We start from the raw sequence: 16,561 nt of genomic DNA, 5'->3' as shown, positions 1-16,561 counted from the left end.
CTGGGAAACAGCTCTTCATTTAACCACTTACAGAATGAAAATTAGAGAGGGAGGATGTATCAGCATTTCCTGAAACATCTCAGCTTTAAATATTAATTATTAAAATTAAATACACAATTCTTAAGATAAACTAGAAATGTTTTTATTTGGAATTTAGCTTGACAGGAGTACAGCTCTAGCCTGTTCTCCTGAAGACTCCAGAGACTGTGGGGGAAGCATCTGTTCTAACAGCAATGAAATACCTCAGAGGAAAACTTTTTCAACTGATGCATGCATTCATACTTATTTCTGCATAATTTCATCGTTGTTTATAGTTCTTAAATGCAAAGTATGCCCTCTAACCTCAGAAAGGCCTTTTTATAAAAACCTCCTATTCCAAATGATTATTCTTCAAACTGCTCAGACATAAAGAAATATTGTTACTGTACACCTGTGTATTCCATAAAAAATGGCTAGAAATTTAATACGTGTGTCTGTCTGGGTCAAGCATCAGTAATTTGCATTTGTGTCAGTGGACACAGAGGGAATTCTCCAGGGGCCCTAACCACATGCCAGTATATGCAGGACTGAACCATTAGGCTCAGGATATTCTTTTCCCACTGCCCTGGTGTAGGACAGTATCTGAAGGGTAACAACAGAAGACCCTGGCATCATTGGCACATATTGGAAGCCCCCTAAGGAAAGTCATCACTAGTAAAATTCTGTCCATCTCTTAAATATATCTCCATCACTATTCAAGAGTCAGCACTTAGCATGTTGTACTCAAATATTTTTTGTTGCAAAGAAAATAAAGCAGCAAAATATCCAAACCACCAGAATATGGAGCTTGTTTACTTTTTAATGGAATACACTGTAAAGTGCCATTGATTGAAAAATAGGATTATGGAACTGTGGCTGATTTCAGTTGAGCTGAGGTCACAAAGCCCAGACTGAAAATGCTCAGCAGCTCCATTAATCAGAGCACATGCCTGACACCAGGAGCACCAAGCACTCTCCCCTCTTGCTCAGACTGCCTTTCTGCACGTTGTTCATAGCTTTAAGATTTCATGTCCCCTTCCCTTAGGTGTTCAACTACTGGCTGGATGACATGTACCTCAACAACAGGCTTGCTCTTCCAGTCAATTCCAGCCCAGCAATTATCTTTGCTCGTCAGTACTTCAAGGATGTAAATGACCAGCTGAGGTAACATACTACAACTTTGCAGCTTTTGCTAAATGAAAGGGTATTACAAATATAATGCTTTTGCAAGAAGACAATAAAGTTCCATTTTATAATAAGGGTAAGCATTAAATTATTTCCCACTAGGCCTGCTGACTGAAGACAGTGTTTCTGGGGTTAGTCCTACTGATATGCAGAAATGAAAGTGTTATTACTATTACATTATTGCAGGAAAACAATGCCAGGGGATTTATATTTTAAGGGAATATTTGCAGAGCTTTTTGCTGTATTATTCAAGTAAACAATTTTGTGGTGGAAAAAATAAATACTAACTTCTGACACATTGTTTAAAGGGAAACAATATTTAATGTGCCATCACTGTGACTTGTAGCCACACAGCAAACTGAAAAGGCCACCCTGACATTAAACTGTCACTCCCAGGTGCCCAGAAGGGCACTAGAAACATGGGGGATTTAAGAATAAGAATTCAGAAATCATTCCTCCCAACAAAAACACCGCTTCCCAGCCCTGAACTGACCTTCTGCCTTTGAGCTATTGTGCAGAATAACAATAATTTGAAAACTGAAAAGGTATGCAAGTAGCCAAGTACAGAATATACTTCTCCAGACATGCTTAAAAAAGGATTCCATTTTTCAGCCTTTGCCAAAACATCTATTTCTCTTAAAACAGTAAACCAGACCAAATCTGCCTTCATACAGGGCAGTTTTCCTCTTGCCTTTTAGCCCTGTCTCAATGCTCATTACTGAAAGAATTAGCTGCATGTGAATTTATGCTACTGTAAAACAGCCAGAACTTTGAATCTGATATGTGGTATTTTAATATTTTGCATAAACAGCCAGTGTATCTTTTTACTTTAAACATAACTGTAAATGCTTCCATTCGTTACTGAGTAAATTTATTTTGCACACATCTCTGAAAAACCTCCACTTTGCATTTTCTACTGCACGTGCTTTAACAAGTAAATTTTTTTCTCAGAGCCTCCCATTCAGACACCACTCAAATGGGCAGTGTCAGGAAATACTACACCTGTTGCTAGTTCTGCAGAGAGAATATCTGCTTAGGACAGGAAGTACTCTATAATAAATAGGGCAGCTTATGAGTGTTGATACTGAAACCCACATTAAGGATTCTATTAAATATTCAGCCTCTGCTCCCATTCTTTAAATAAATGCCTCCACACTTCCTCCTGTGGTAGTCTCTTTAACCATTTGAAGGGATCATCTCTAGGATTTCATATTTCTTTTGACATGAATTAATTTAGAGTTTGGGTGGGGGCAGGGGGCTCTTCTTGCCAAGCCAGAAGTCTTATGCTTTGTCATCAATCATTTAGGCTCTTTTCTGTCTCTCAGAAAAAGCTCAGTGTTGCCAAATGACAAAAGACTGATGTCACTTCTGTCTGCTACTTGCAGGTTTGCTGCCAATCTCATTTCAGGAGTGCAAGACTATAAAGCTTTACTGGACACGTAAGTAGCTTGGAAAGAGAGATGCTGCTTGAGTACCTGCAGGGCTTGTAACTCAAGGGTGCTTTAATATGCTCAGAGTCAGGCTGCATTGCACCTCTCCACCATTGGGAAGGGCTGGGGTTCCACCATGCTTCAGGGCAAGTGCTTCAGCAATCTTTTATGCACTTTCTGCTTCATTACTGCAATCTAACAGGTTGGAGGAGGATCCTTTTTGATGTCTGGTAGTCATCATCCTAGGACATGCAGTGCAGCCCAACACTCTGTTAGGCTCCCCAGCCTCAGAGAGCAGCAGCACTGAAGTTATGCAGGCTGCACATCTTCCCTGGCACTGGACATCTGCCAAAGTGCTACAGCCCCTCCATATATTGCACCTTCCAGCCCTCCTGCCTCCCTCACCCAAAAAAGAAATAAACTTACACCACCAGGAGAAGGAAGCCTCACCACAGACAGGCTGGTTCAGTGGGTATCAAAAAGAAGTTACTGATACTATTGTTACTTTCTATAAAAACAGGAAAAGTTCATGATTCTTTATGTCATCTATGATATAGCTCATAACAGCATTTTACATAGCACTTCTTAACCTCACCTAGCAGAAGCAAACTTTACTGCTGAAATCACTGCTCACCAAAGAAGAGAAACAGCAGAGAGCCAAGCACAACAGCTGCTCTACCTTGATAGGGAAGGGGTCATTTTCCTGTCTGGCAATACAAGAGGCCTATGTGATATGCTTTAGCCCATGCTTATTTGGATGAGGAAGGCAAAGTTCATATCCAAACAATAAAGACTATCATCTATAAATTAGATAAAAGAAAGAGGAAGAGGTTTTTTAATTTTTCACTTCAAAAGTGTAACAGCTACTTGGAAGTACAGAACAGGTATTTATTTAAGAACATGTGCTTTTGCCAAAGATATGCCATGCAACTGCATACATGAGCACTGGCATGCTGGGAAGTACTATTGCATACTAATATAGTTTGTTTCATCTCTATGTGACAGCATTTGCAATGAGTTAAAGAAACTACATTGCTCAAAGGATTAAATTTTTATTGACTTCACTACTCTAGATCCAAAGACTCCTGTGATAAGATCTGTCTGCCTTAAATCAATAATCATTTAAATGTCACTACTGTGCCCTCACTCCTGTGTCCTCATATTGTTACTGTTTTGCTTATCACCCCTCCTGTGTGATTATGCAGACACCATAATTGTAACATTTTCAGTTCCTTGTTGGTGTTGAGGGCTTCTAGCAGGAAGTGTACTGCTAGCTTCTCAGGGATCATCCCACATGCAGATGCACAATATTTCAGCCAGGACTAAATATTTCAAACAAAGCCTAGCTTGTTTACCTTAAGAGTTATAAGATTTTAGACAGACATCTCCTAAATCAGTACAAGATTTTCTGGTAGCATCACTCAGAGTTAATAACCCCTTTCTAAATGGCTATAATGACAGATCCTCTTATCTAAATCTACCATGCTATTCCCCTCTTTTCCATCATCATAGATGTTCTTTAAACAATTATATTTAACAATTCTGTTAAATGTAAAGAGATTTGTGCATTATGCAGAATCTGAGAGGAGAACACTAAGTACCTGTACAAGGAAATAAACGATAACAGAGGATTTGAAATCCAGGAACAAAAGTGAATATCCCTGTTTTAAAACTGCATCAGAGTTAATTTCTAGAGAGACAGTTGAACAAGATAAAACTAGTATAAAATGTTACCCTGTATCAGCTGTGTGACTGTAATCCTTCTTGCCTGCTTCTTTGGCCTTCTCAGGCTGGACTGGAAGCTGTCCTCTTTTGCTGAGGGAAAACCTCTGCACCACGAGATAGTCTTCCTCCCATGGTCTCTGCAGTCTCTCCCAATTGACAGAACCATTATTCCATGAAATGTCAGTGGAATATTTTACAATCCATCACCGTAACTGTGATAACTTCTTTTTTTCTCTCCTCTAAAGTTGTCTTTTAGGAAGTGTTTTTCAATAAAAAATGTGCCTTTCAACAAACATGGAATAGGTTTTAGGCACTTACTCCCCCGTAGGTCTAAAGAAGGATTAGCAGATAAGAGAGGCTCTGGAAAAGAGAGAAGCCCTTAGTATTGCCCCAGGCATTCCTGTTCACCAGGCAAGGCCCTTTCTGACCCTCTCTTAGCTCTCTTCACAGTACAGTGCACTGTGATTTGCAGCAAATTTCATCAGTACCTTAGTTTAAGGTGCTTCGTCTTCCCAGCTGTTCTACTGAATTCTGTCCTGGCAAGTTTCCAGGGTCCTGTTCAGGCAGGCTTTCCACGTGCATTGCAAAGCTGCTTGTGACCTGCTGTTCTTTCCATCTCTACTAGATGACAATGCAACTGCTTAATGAATATGCATGAAGCTGCCAGGAATGATGTATTTAACTTTGGTATGGGAATTCATCTATTTCACTTAAACTGTAATCTCGTTTTATTACTCAATTTGTGTTATACCTGATCTAATTGTAACAGAACAAAGGACAGATTAGATTTCTTTTCCTTTCTGTCTCTCTTTCCTCTCTCCCCTCTTTTCCTCTGGCTTTGTTTTTCTCCTTCTCTCTCTCCAGCCATGCTTTACCTGTTGATTTTGCTCGTGGACAGCTGTCTGGTCATCCTCTCTGTATGAAGCAATACTATGGACTCTTTTCTTCCTATCGTCTTCCAGGACATACCAAAGATACCCTTGTGGCCCAGAAAAGCAGTGTAATGCCAGAACCAGAGCACATCATTGTTGCTTGTAATAATCAGGTAAATGAGTGTTCTTATTTTATACTTTTCTATATTTCTTAGTTTGCTTAAATTCACTAAAGAAAAGCCTGAATTCATCACTGTTCACAAACACCATTAGTGTGCTACATATGAGCTCACTTCTTTGCAAGTATTAACTGTCAGTATTTCCAAAAGATGCTTCTGCAGCATTTTTGTCCTTATTCCACATTATGTTCCAAGTACAGTGATGCAGAAAGGGGGAATGTAGCAGAATTCATTTGCTTTTTGATTCAAACAAAAATGTTTATTAAACAGAGATGAAACCACAGAGGAAAAAAAAAATCTTATCAGAGTGCATTCACTGGAAATGTTGTTCTCTTGACAGTCAAGTATTGGCACATGATGCTTGGCATATATGCCACCACCCCCTCTAGAGAAGCCTAAGCTATGCCTGTGGAAGTTAGCTCAGGTACAGGCAGAAATACTGAAGCATCAGAGTGAACCAGTCCCAACCAGTTGAGCAGCAGAGCATATTGGTTGGGCAGAGTATCTCATAGCCCAGCTTGACTGGCTCTGGTACTGGAGCTGTGCCTGCACGCCCCTGGGAATGAGGGGTAGATCCTGATGGCCCCTTTCTGGGATATTCTGTTCATCTCCATAGCAATTTCTCTAGATTCTCTAGGTTATTTTTAAACAAATAATATCATAGAAATAATTTACATACTTCCTGATTTTATCCCTTCAGCTCTTTGAAGTTTTTTCAAATAACATATATTTTATTTGAGCCTAGCACCCAATAAAAGTCTCCTATAGCAACTGGCATTACACTGGTGTGAAGACACAGGACTGGGCCAGTCCCCAGTGGTTTTATGCTCCATTGCCTCCAGGCTTGGCTCTCTCCAGGCAGAACTTCTGCATCTCAACACCTACTCAGGAGAAAGCAAAATATTGGACCAGCAAGGGTCCAACCCATCTGTGACTGTTCTGACTCCTGTAATTTTTTTTGCAGTTTTTTGTTTTGGATGTTGTCATTAATTTCCGTCGACTCAGTGAGGGAGATCTTTTCACTCAGTTACGAAAAATAGCCAAAATGGCAGAGAATGAAGAGGAAATGCTGCCTCCAATTGGCCTGCTGACAACAGATGGAAGAACAGAGTGGGCAGAGGCCAGGACAATCCTTATGAAAGGTTAGCAGCAGCAACCCCAGCTTTCTCTTCTTCATCATCTTCCTCCTCTTCATCCTCATCATCATCGCCTTTCTGTGCTGGGAATGAACATTACAGCAAATGTAGGACTGAATGTGCAACTTCACTGCTGAACCTTTCTAGCAGGAGGAACCTCAGTACCTGTAAGGGTTCAGATTGTGCTACCAGGTTTGAGCCTTTGGATCTGCATGTTTAATTGTTATGCCGTGAAAATTGCTCTCACCCCATTTTATGTTTTTCATCACATAAATTACATTACGTCAGATTTTGTGATTTGTCTTTCTTCGCATCCATTTTGCACAAATAGGAATGATGTATCCTCTTAGCTTTTGGCAAGTGTTTGACATTTTCATCTTGTCTAACAAAGGTATCTTCACATTAAACACCTATTGAATCTAGCTGTGTACTCTCTCTAGTGAATGGAGAAAAAAAGAAAGTAGCAGGCCTCATTCATCCAAATATTTAGTAAGTATCTGGGAAAGGTGACACCAGTTATTATTTGGATATAGTTCGTGTTCTCTTCCAATAACAGGCAGCATTAGCTTCCTGGAAATATTTCTTTTCCATCCCAAGTCATGGTTCATAAGTTCTTCTGCAATTCATTGCCTGCTTCATGTTACATTTTTCACTGTTTGATCAGCTCTCTGGACATGTGTGTTTCTTTCTGTAAAGGCATCTTTCCCCTACTTTTCTGTTTCTAGCAGAACTTAATTTTATTCACTCTAATACCTAGACTCAAGATACCCTGAAGTAATATGTCTGTGCCCTTATACTAAGGGCTTCATATCTGCCAAAGATGTGTGGGCAGCAGCCACAATGAAATACATATAAACCTATCAGACAACACAAAGCAGAATGCTGAGCAAGCTGTGAGCAGTTTGTAAATCACTATCCAAGCAGTTTTTTCTTGAAGATGCCTGTCCACAAACACCAGCAGCTGATGTATACAGGGTTAATTTCCATTCACAGGAATCTTTTCCACCTTTGCACTAATGTACCAAGATGATCAGCAGCATAAATACCACAACTACAGTCAACCCTGTAAGTGTCAGATATCAGAAGAGCATTACAGCCAAGAGGACATAGTATGTCTTCTCCCTTATAAAGCTTCTGAATGCTTTTGAAGACACTTGTAGGGTCATCAGTGTTTCACATGGCAGCACAGAGAGCTGGCAGAAAGCTCAGACTATTTGCATTCCTCATCAACTACAATCTCCCAGCTCAAGTCTGTGCAGGAGCTGGCAGAACCACCAACCTTCCCTAGGACTCTGCATCTGTGGGCAAGGGAGGACAATGTGCTATGCACTCATCAGGTCCCCAAGCAGCCTGCAAGAAGTCAGGCTGGTCCCCCCTGTCACTCAGTCCCCCAGTGCCCCCGTGCAGAATCCATCTGAGAGCAATAAACAATACCTGAACATAACCTTCAAGAGGTCAGACCTTCCCCTCTTCCTTCTCAGCCACTCTTATCACTTGCCTTTCTTGCTCTTGACACCTTTTTAATTTCTTGCATATTTATGATCTTTCTTCCTAGACAGTATCAGGAGAATAAAGCTGGGGGATAACAAGCATCTGGGTTTTTTGCTAGTTCCTCAAAAACCTATGTTACTCATTTTGGGAAGGTACAATTTTTCTTATTTTGAAAAATGCTGTTCTTTCAGAGGAACCAACTATTCTTCATACTTCCAAACATTAAAAGCATGACCATTTTGGCTCCATATTTCAAATGCAAATGAGAATTGCTTAATTTTAAATATTTTTTTCCATTCTTTGAGCTAAAATTACCTCCCAAATCAAACACAGATTTGTTGAATTTAGCACAGGTTGGCAAAAAGTTTTGATCACTCTGAATTCATATCTTTAGTTAAGAACATTATCACCAAAATCTAGCAAAACCAGCACATAAAAGCTGGTTATTACAGAATTTTAAGTTTATATTAGAAAGCCTTTTTTCCTTTGGTCTTGTTAAAAAGCATGTAACAGCAAGTAGTGACATTATATGCTTTTGAATAATACAAGTTCTTGTTATATGTTCCATATTTCTCTTTTCAAATCAGAGCTGTATTAAGTGCTCACAATTAAATATTTCTTATGCCTCAAACTGGCTCTCAAAAGTAAGTAAACCTTTACCTTCATTATAATACTGAGTTTAAGAAACTGAGAAAAAAACAACCTGCATAAATACACCATAAATAAGGAGGAAAGCACTAAGGACTATGTAAAAATAGACTTTGTAGTCCACCTGTACAAGCAAGAGTGACAGGACAGGGAAAAGAAACAGAGAAAGAAAGCCAGAAAGAGTCTATTTTACTCAGCAGTACATTAGTGATAGGATTGAAATGGAATGTGGAATGAAATGGAACCAACCCATGGTTTTGGCAATACTGTGTTCAAAAACTAAACCTCATAGCCTCATCCAGAGATGTAACCTTATGTCAATATACCCAGTCCAGAGACAGAAGAGACAGGATGGTTCTAACACAAGAGCACAAAACCAACATGGTCCCTGTTGTCCCTTGTCCAGGAAAGCATTTTAATGGGAGAACAGCACAAAACCAGTATAGACTGTGCTGCTTCAGAGAATATTGCAGCAGTAGCATGAGCTCTGAAATTCTGTTTTCCACTCATCCTTTCTCTAACTGTTATATACAAAATAAGCAAGCACTGCTGGCTTTAAGAGTAAAATAGATCTATTTTGTAATATAATTACTTCAGGAAACGAAAGGCAGAAAAATAAAGGGGATATTATTGAATCCTATGAAAGACACACAGAAATATTGCAAAAGTTAACAGATGAATTAATGCCTTGGTGCCACGTTTCCTTGCACTGAGACATTCTGCTGCTGAGAGAACTCTGCAGACACCATCTCATTGCACAGGCAGGGTCTGATCTTCAGTACTCCCCAAGGCAGGGGGGTTCCCCAGCCAGTCCTGCACTACAGGTAAGAGGATGTCAATGTTTCACTCTTTTGTCCCCAGACTCCACTAACCGTGACTCTCTTGACATGATTGAACGGTGCATATGCCTGGTGTGCCTGGACAGCCCCAGTGGGGTGGAACTGAATGATACAAACATGGCACTGCAGCTGCTGCATGGGGGAGGCTACCATAAAAACGGGGCCAATCGTTGGTATGACAAACCAATGCAGGTAAAAACCTTACAGAACTGTGATGTTACTCGTGGTAGGGACCACTCAGAAGCAAGTGGCAGAAAGAGGGGAAGGTGCCAAAGGGAGACTCGCTGTGAGCAGTCCTGTACCTTGCAAGGCTGGGGAAGATGATCTAATGCCTTGCTGGCAGGGGAAGGGGGAGATTCTCCCAACACAGGTGTGCTCTCACCTTCCCACCATTGCTGAAGTTGCCTTTTGCACTTGAGGAGGTAGACAGATACAGACATGCACTCAAATTAAATAAAAATGCTGAACTAGCATCCCAGAACAAAAAAGAAAAGCACAAGAGATTTCTCTGTTTTCTCACACATTTTCCTTACATCCTACAAAGATTACTTATAATTTAGCATGTGCTTAAGTTAGTGTAAGTTCTCACTTAACAGACTGTTTACTACTTTAATGACATATTAATTACATTCTTTCTGAGATTTTCCTGGAAGTACTGATTTCTTCAGCCTCTTATCTGAACAGATTTTGATTGTCTTATTTTAAAGTTTTCCTCACATTTTGCAACAGACCCAGGGTGAAGCAATGTAATAATTTCCAACTGCCAACAATGTTGACACATCATGAAAAACTGAAAAAAGCCCTGACTGATGACAGTGTTTTTTGTTAACATAATGGGTAACTTACCCAGAACACTATTTATTCCCTATATATCTTGCACTTGTTCTTTTCCTTGCTTAGTTTGTGGTAGGAAGAGATGGAGTCTGTGGTACTGTATGTGAACATTCCCCTTTTGATGGCATCGTACTGGTGCAGTGCACTGAACACTTGCTCAAGCACATGTGAGTCTCCTTTCTATAAACCTACTGATGTTGGAAATCAGTCATTTACCTGCTAAAAAAAGTAGTGTTTACCAAAGAGATTATTGCTGTGACCTTAATGACTTTTCTCTCACATACTAACAGGAAAGAAAGCTCCAAGAAATTAGTTCGAGCTGATTCAGTGAGTGAGCTTCCTGCTCCACGGAGACTGAGATGGAAATGTTCCCCTGAAATTCAGGCACATTTGGCATCATCAGCAGAAAAACTCCAAAGGTAGAACAGACGCCTCATTTTCCTCACCAATGACTGCAAGATGAGAACCACCCACTACTACAGTGAGTGGAGGCATGGGTTTCCTCCTAAAGGACTCTCCCTGCCCTCCTGCTCCTCCTCATCTTCCCACACTGGACATATAGAACAAGGCTTTCCAAGATGGTACCCGGATGGGCTGGAGCCACTTCACTGTATTCAGGAGCTGCATTACCATTGTTTTCCTCCCATTTAATATTAGGAAAGTCCACCACTGGACAAAGAGTTGAGTCCTAGTGCATGGGATGCAAACATTGAAGGTTCTCCGTTTTTGTGAATGCACTTTATGGGTTTTGACCTGATCAAAGGCAAAGCCAGAGGAATGGGGATAGGCATATGGGACAGTAGAATACAACTGGTTTAAATAAACAGTTTTAATTCAGGAATGTAATTTGTTTACATCTGTGTTGCTCCTACAAAGGTTCTGACTGTGTTTCCAGACTGTAAAAGGTTTGCATGATCTTTGAGGTTGGGGATAGAAATGACAGATATTAGGGGTTTTTTTTCAAATTATTTCATCTCAACTCTCAGGCCTGTGATCTTTATAGGTACCACATATATGAGAATATGAAAGCATGCAGGGTGCATAGTAATTAATTTCTGTTCCTAAATAAAAGTAGTAATCCTGTAAATTGAAACTTGCAAGGAGCCTTCATCAGGTTCTAAATATATACAAAAATCTGTTGAGAACAAAGGAGATCCTGGCTTAGGCTTCAGGAGTGGAAACATTAGGCTTTAAAAAGTTAAAATGGAAATAGAATGACCTTAGGGCCTGTGCAACTAAAAGGGACTGACAAATTACTAGAAACAAGTTACCAAAGGCCAGGACAGTCTGCAGAACAGACACCACCTCTTCTGAGATTGTTTAGTTTGGAGAAGAGGAGGCTCAGGGGAGACCTCATCACTCTCTACAACTCCCTGAAAGGAGGTTGGAGCCAGGGATGGGGTCGGTCTCTTCTCCCAAGCAGCCATCAGTAAGACAAGAGGGCATGGACTTAAGCTCTGCCAGGCGAGGTTTAGGTTGGATATTAGGAAGAAATTCTTTACAGAGAGGGTGATCAGGCTGGAATGGGCTGCCCAGGGAGGTGGTGGATTCTCTGTCCCTGGAGGTTTTTAAGAAGAGACTGATGTGGCACTCAGTGCCATGGTCCAGTAACCATGGCAGTAATGGATCAAGGTTTGGACTTGATGATCTCAGAGGTCCTTTCCAACCCAGCTGATGCTATGATTCTGTGATTCTCACCTCTGAGTGGGTACAAGCAGGAAACAATCTCTGGGGTTTTTTTGCAAACAGAAATGGAACATAAGATTCTTGCATCTCCCCCCACAGTAACCGACTGTCTCTCTTTGCTTTCCAGAATAGTGCAAAATCTGGACTTTATTGCCTACAAGTTTGAGAACTATGGAAAGGAATTTATCAAGAAACAAAAGATTAGCCCAGATGCCTACATTCAAGTAGCACTTCAGTTGGCATTTTACAGGTAAGGTTAATTCAAATCATGGGCACAAGGTAGCACAAGAAGAGATTGACAATGTGGTTTTTGTACAAAGGGTCTATTTTTTATTTCAGAACGCCAAAAAATGCCTCCTGCATGGCAATGAGTGATCTTGCCTGATGTCTGTAGGCCAGACAAAATAGAAATTGCCACCCAGTTCCAAGGCAGAGTACTACTTCCTTTGCTCCCTCTTCTTGATCTACCTTCCCTTCCCCATGTCCACACACACCATCTCCAGCCAGTGCTCTCCCTGAACTTGGCATAGAGGGTGAGGGCACATGGCAGGGAGTGCAAAGCAGCTGGGGAGCCCAAGTCCCTGGGACAGAAACACTCCCTTGCCATTGCAAGTAGCTTGTGAGCAGCCATGCAGTAACCCATAGCTCACCACATATGCATTCCCTGCACAACAGAGGCAAAAGCATTCACAGGAAAAAAATAAAACAGCACCACAGCAGATCAGAGCTCCTACACAGGTTAGTAACTACTGCTGCTTCCCTCTTCACAGGCATCTCAAGATTTGATAATATCCTCTAATTTCCATGGCACTATCAAAGTTAAAAGCTTCTTTCTATGTTGTCACAACAGCTAATGCTCCAGGCTACAGATCAGTTGCATGGTTTCCCACAGAACTCAAATAATTCTTTATCATAGCAAATTAAATGCTGAAGTGTTTTTTACCTAGGCAAAACCAGAGATGCCCAACACATTTCATGTACTCCATGAACATCTGTTAAACATCCATTTTGAATACTCCATCAGCCAAACCGTAACAATGACTTGGTCCAAGATTTTCATCTGTATCCCAGCCATTATATAAATCCCATACATGCAACAAAAACTTCAGGGAACAGTTATGTTCCAAGAACCCTGCTTCAACTGGAAGGCACAGTAGGTCTTTTGAAGCAAGGAATTGTAGCTATATACCTGGAACCAAATTAAAGAATAGTCTTCACACTTTGTTCTATGTGCTGTGTGTGTTTTCATTTCATCTCACAGCCTCAAATAGCACCCTTTTCCCCTTTCAGTTTTCTATTTTTCATTCACACTCAAGAGTGCATTTTTTCTTGTTTGAAAGAAAACTTATTTTGTTCCTGTAAGAAAATGATTAATTACACAATTATTTTATGATGCAGTACAAATAAAACATTCCTTGAGATCTTTCAGTAAATTTTAGTTTTACTAGCCTTGTTATTACATAGCAAGTCATTCTTTACAGGAAATGCATAACTAAAATGTATACAGCTACATGCAGCTTTTCATATTAGAAAGGAGGGAGCATCCATCTTTTTTAAGTTTCTTATAGAATTCTATCAACATTGAGATGAATACTATCCAAATAATAAAACCGTGCCTTAATAATAAAACATACCAAGCCTGTATTTCTTTTAGTCTTTATGACTCCTCGAAAACATTTCCTTTGTTTTTCTTTCCTCATTCTCTCAGATGCCACAGGAGACTTGTTCCTACCTATGAAAGTGCTTCCATACGCCGATTTAATGAGGGCAGAGTCGACAATATTAGGTCTGCTACCTTGGAAGCATTTGCTTTTGTAAAAGCAATGACTGATAACAAGACAGCTCTGTCGGTATGTTGCTCTGTCTCCCTCTGTTTTTGTTTTTTTTGGGGGGGGGGGTTTCTTTGGGTTTTTTTGTGGGTTTTTTTGGCAAAACATTAAGCAAATAATGCATTTTTGATCCCCAGTCTCATTTAACAAATTGTTATCCAAGACCATGAAGGCATAGGGCAGGGTAGGAAACCTTGCAGGATTTTGCTTTGTTTTGTGCAAACCAACTGTTAATCTCAACAGAAATATTTCCTTATTTTTGTATCCAGAAGATACAAAATTATTTTCCTTATTTTTGTGTCCAGAAGATTCACGGGTGTCTAAACACAAAATTATAAGGAAAAAAAAAACCCAACACCTGATTTTAGGCTTAGTACTGTCTTCTGAATGATCTATCATCAGATCCAAACTCTGCTCCCTAGAGAGATCTATGCTGAACATGCAAAGTTCAGGATCATTATACTGCCAGGGGAAGGGACTGACAAACCCCCTGCAGTAGATGGATCTGCTGCAGATAGCAATGTCTCAAGTGACATAATTCACATGCTCTGATTTCTGGGTATGGTAGATATGTTCTGGCTGATCTTACTGCTTTTAAAGGTATGTTTCTACCAAATCCAGTTTGCTTTATAGGGTTTTTTTATAGGGCTGAACCATAACAATGCAAATACTTTATCAAGCTAATAAAACAATACTCCAAACTGTCCTGACATCACCCAGCAAAAGGAAAAATTGAATTGCCTTTCTTTGAGACACCACCATCTGTTTGCCAGAAGCACGAGAACTGTACATAGTAGATGGGGATGGATGCAAAGTGGTACATCTGAGAGAGCTGAGACTATAGCTGCACAAACAGCTGTGTGCACTGTCCTTCCTGCCATCCCTGCAGAGCCTCCCTCAAAGTCTCTCTGCATGCCATTTCCACCCACTGCACTTTGCTGCTATATAGGGAATTTCCAGGTGGCTGTTTAGATGCAAAAAACTGCCAAAAGACAGATTATTTTTCACAGTAAGCCTACTAGAGTGGCAACAGCCCACATGGCTGCACTTCAGAATCGAGCATAGCATTGCCAGAAGTATTGCTGGGCTGTAGATTAAGCGTTAAGTAATGAAGCATTGTAAGCCAACTTCTAATGTCCCAGAAGATGACAATATTTGCCCAGAATTGGTCTGTTCTTCACTGTCTCTTCAGTCTCCTCTAGTTTACAAGTGGCCAGAATTTAGCTCATGATGAACAAGACTCAAATAAATTCCATGTTCAAATGAGTACTCAAAAGAAGTGATTCCCTATGCTGAGTGGGGAATCCAAGGCAGATATGACCATACTGTTATACATAATAGTGACTACCATACAGTAGTCAAGAGGAGGCTGTTATTTGCTATCAGTGTCCTTTCTGACAACATGGTTGTTGACTGTATTTCATCAGGAGCTGCTGTTGTCTGTGCACACCTTCCCATCCATGCTTGGGGTGCTCAGCATACCCCAGCCCCAGCACACACTTCTGCAAGCTGACTGCAGCCTTAGGAGGAGTCAGCCTGCTCCTAACATGTTGGTTTGACAGATCCTTCTTGTTCCCTCTGACAATTTCTTCCTACTTTCCTTATTCCTACACTTGCTGACTACTACAGCTCTCCCAAAGCTTCACCATTTCACCATCCAAATCTGAGATTGCACTGTTCATAGCATCTTAAGCTGTATTGCTTCACAGAAGGCAGCAGAAGAATGTCATGCATGTCTACACTGAGTTCAGTCTCAGCCAAATCCTTAAAATCCATGCCTTGGCAGTGCCAAATAGGGAGAATTATGGTTTCATTCCCTCTGAGAATCCTGCAGTCATCATGCAGACCAGTCCACTGATAGCTTTCCTGGCTTCTTGCCCACTGCGAGATGCAAGGAGCACTCAACTGATCTGTGATTGTTCTTTCCTCCAAACATTTAGAAATCTTTGTTTTGATGGGAACATCATTCAAAACTATACATATTTTATTCACAGAATTATAAGAAATAAAATTCACTTAGCACAGCCCTATTACAAGGTGATTTCTTTAGACCTACAGATGGCCTCTGGATGTGAAGGGGTTAATTCTACTTTTTTTGGATAAAGACAGACATCACTTGGTTTAAGTAGCCTGGAGCTCCCCCCAAATGCTGTTTGTTAATAGCCATTAACTGAAAACAAATTAAAAAAAAAATTCTCTCTGGTGCTAGTAAAAATGATCTTCAAACAATGGCTTGAACAGTCACCAAAGACTGATTGGGTTGGATTGATACTCTAGCAAGAGAAATATCTCATGCCTTTGACACTTGCTGTAAAAGAAGCATCATCTGACACTGCAGAGATTGCTGAATAGCTGTAAATTCATCAGACTTAAAGACTGAATTTGGTAATTTAATCTGTATAAGGGAAATAAGGCCTAGTTCTAGTCCTGTGAAAAAATATCAGACTCTCTACTTTGAAGGTCCCCAATGCTGCCCTTGAATTGCTTCTAAAATGAATTATTTGTTCAAAAGATTATTCATCATCCATAGAAGCTGAAGGTTGTCTGTTTATCTGGAGACCCAGCCATTTCTGGCTGTTTCAGGGTCTCCCAAAGTTGCAGTGTCCAACTTGATGTACAGCAGGGCTCTACTTCATAGGATCATTCCCTTAATATAAAAGGCTGCCATTTGACAGGAGTCAAAATTTAC

At 40.4% G+C, this 16,561-nt stretch overlaps 1 protein-coding gene across 1 annotated transcript in view; it reads left to right on the top strand.

Moving 5' to 3' along the window:
• CHAT (choline O-acetyltransferase) overlaps nt 1–16,561 on the top strand; it is a 33,463-nt gene that overhangs the window by 6,549 nt on the left and 10,353 nt on the right. The window contains exons 4-12 of the mRNA XM_071749285.1: nt 1,064–1,182; nt 2,589–2,642; nt 5,223–5,403; nt 6,374–6,551; nt 9,546–9,715; nt 10,424–10,524; nt 10,648–10,776; nt 12,171–12,293; nt 13,752–13,893. Of these exons, the coding sequence (XP_071605386.1) occupies nt 1,064–1,182; nt 2,589–2,642; nt 5,223–5,403; nt 6,374–6,551; nt 9,546–9,715; nt 10,424–10,524; nt 10,648–10,776; nt 12,171–12,293; nt 13,752–13,893 (1,197 nt within the window). The remainder of the gene's footprint in view (nt 1–1,063; nt 1,183–2,588; nt 2,643–5,222; nt 5,404–6,373; nt 6,552–9,545; nt 9,716–10,423; nt 10,525–10,647; nt 10,777–12,170; nt 12,294–13,751; nt 13,894–16,561) is intronic.

Source organism: Heliangelus exortis, chromosome 7 (assembly GCF_036169615.1).
Source record: "Heliangelus exortis chromosome 7, bHelExo1.hap1, whole genome shotgun sequence".
In the NCBI taxonomy this organism is placed as follows: domain Eukaryota; kingdom Metazoa; phylum Chordata; class Aves; order Apodiformes; family Trochilidae; genus Heliangelus; species Heliangelus exortis.
The sequence above is the reverse complement of the archived record's forward strand: the minus strand, read 5'-3'. Positions and strand labels throughout refer to the sequence as shown.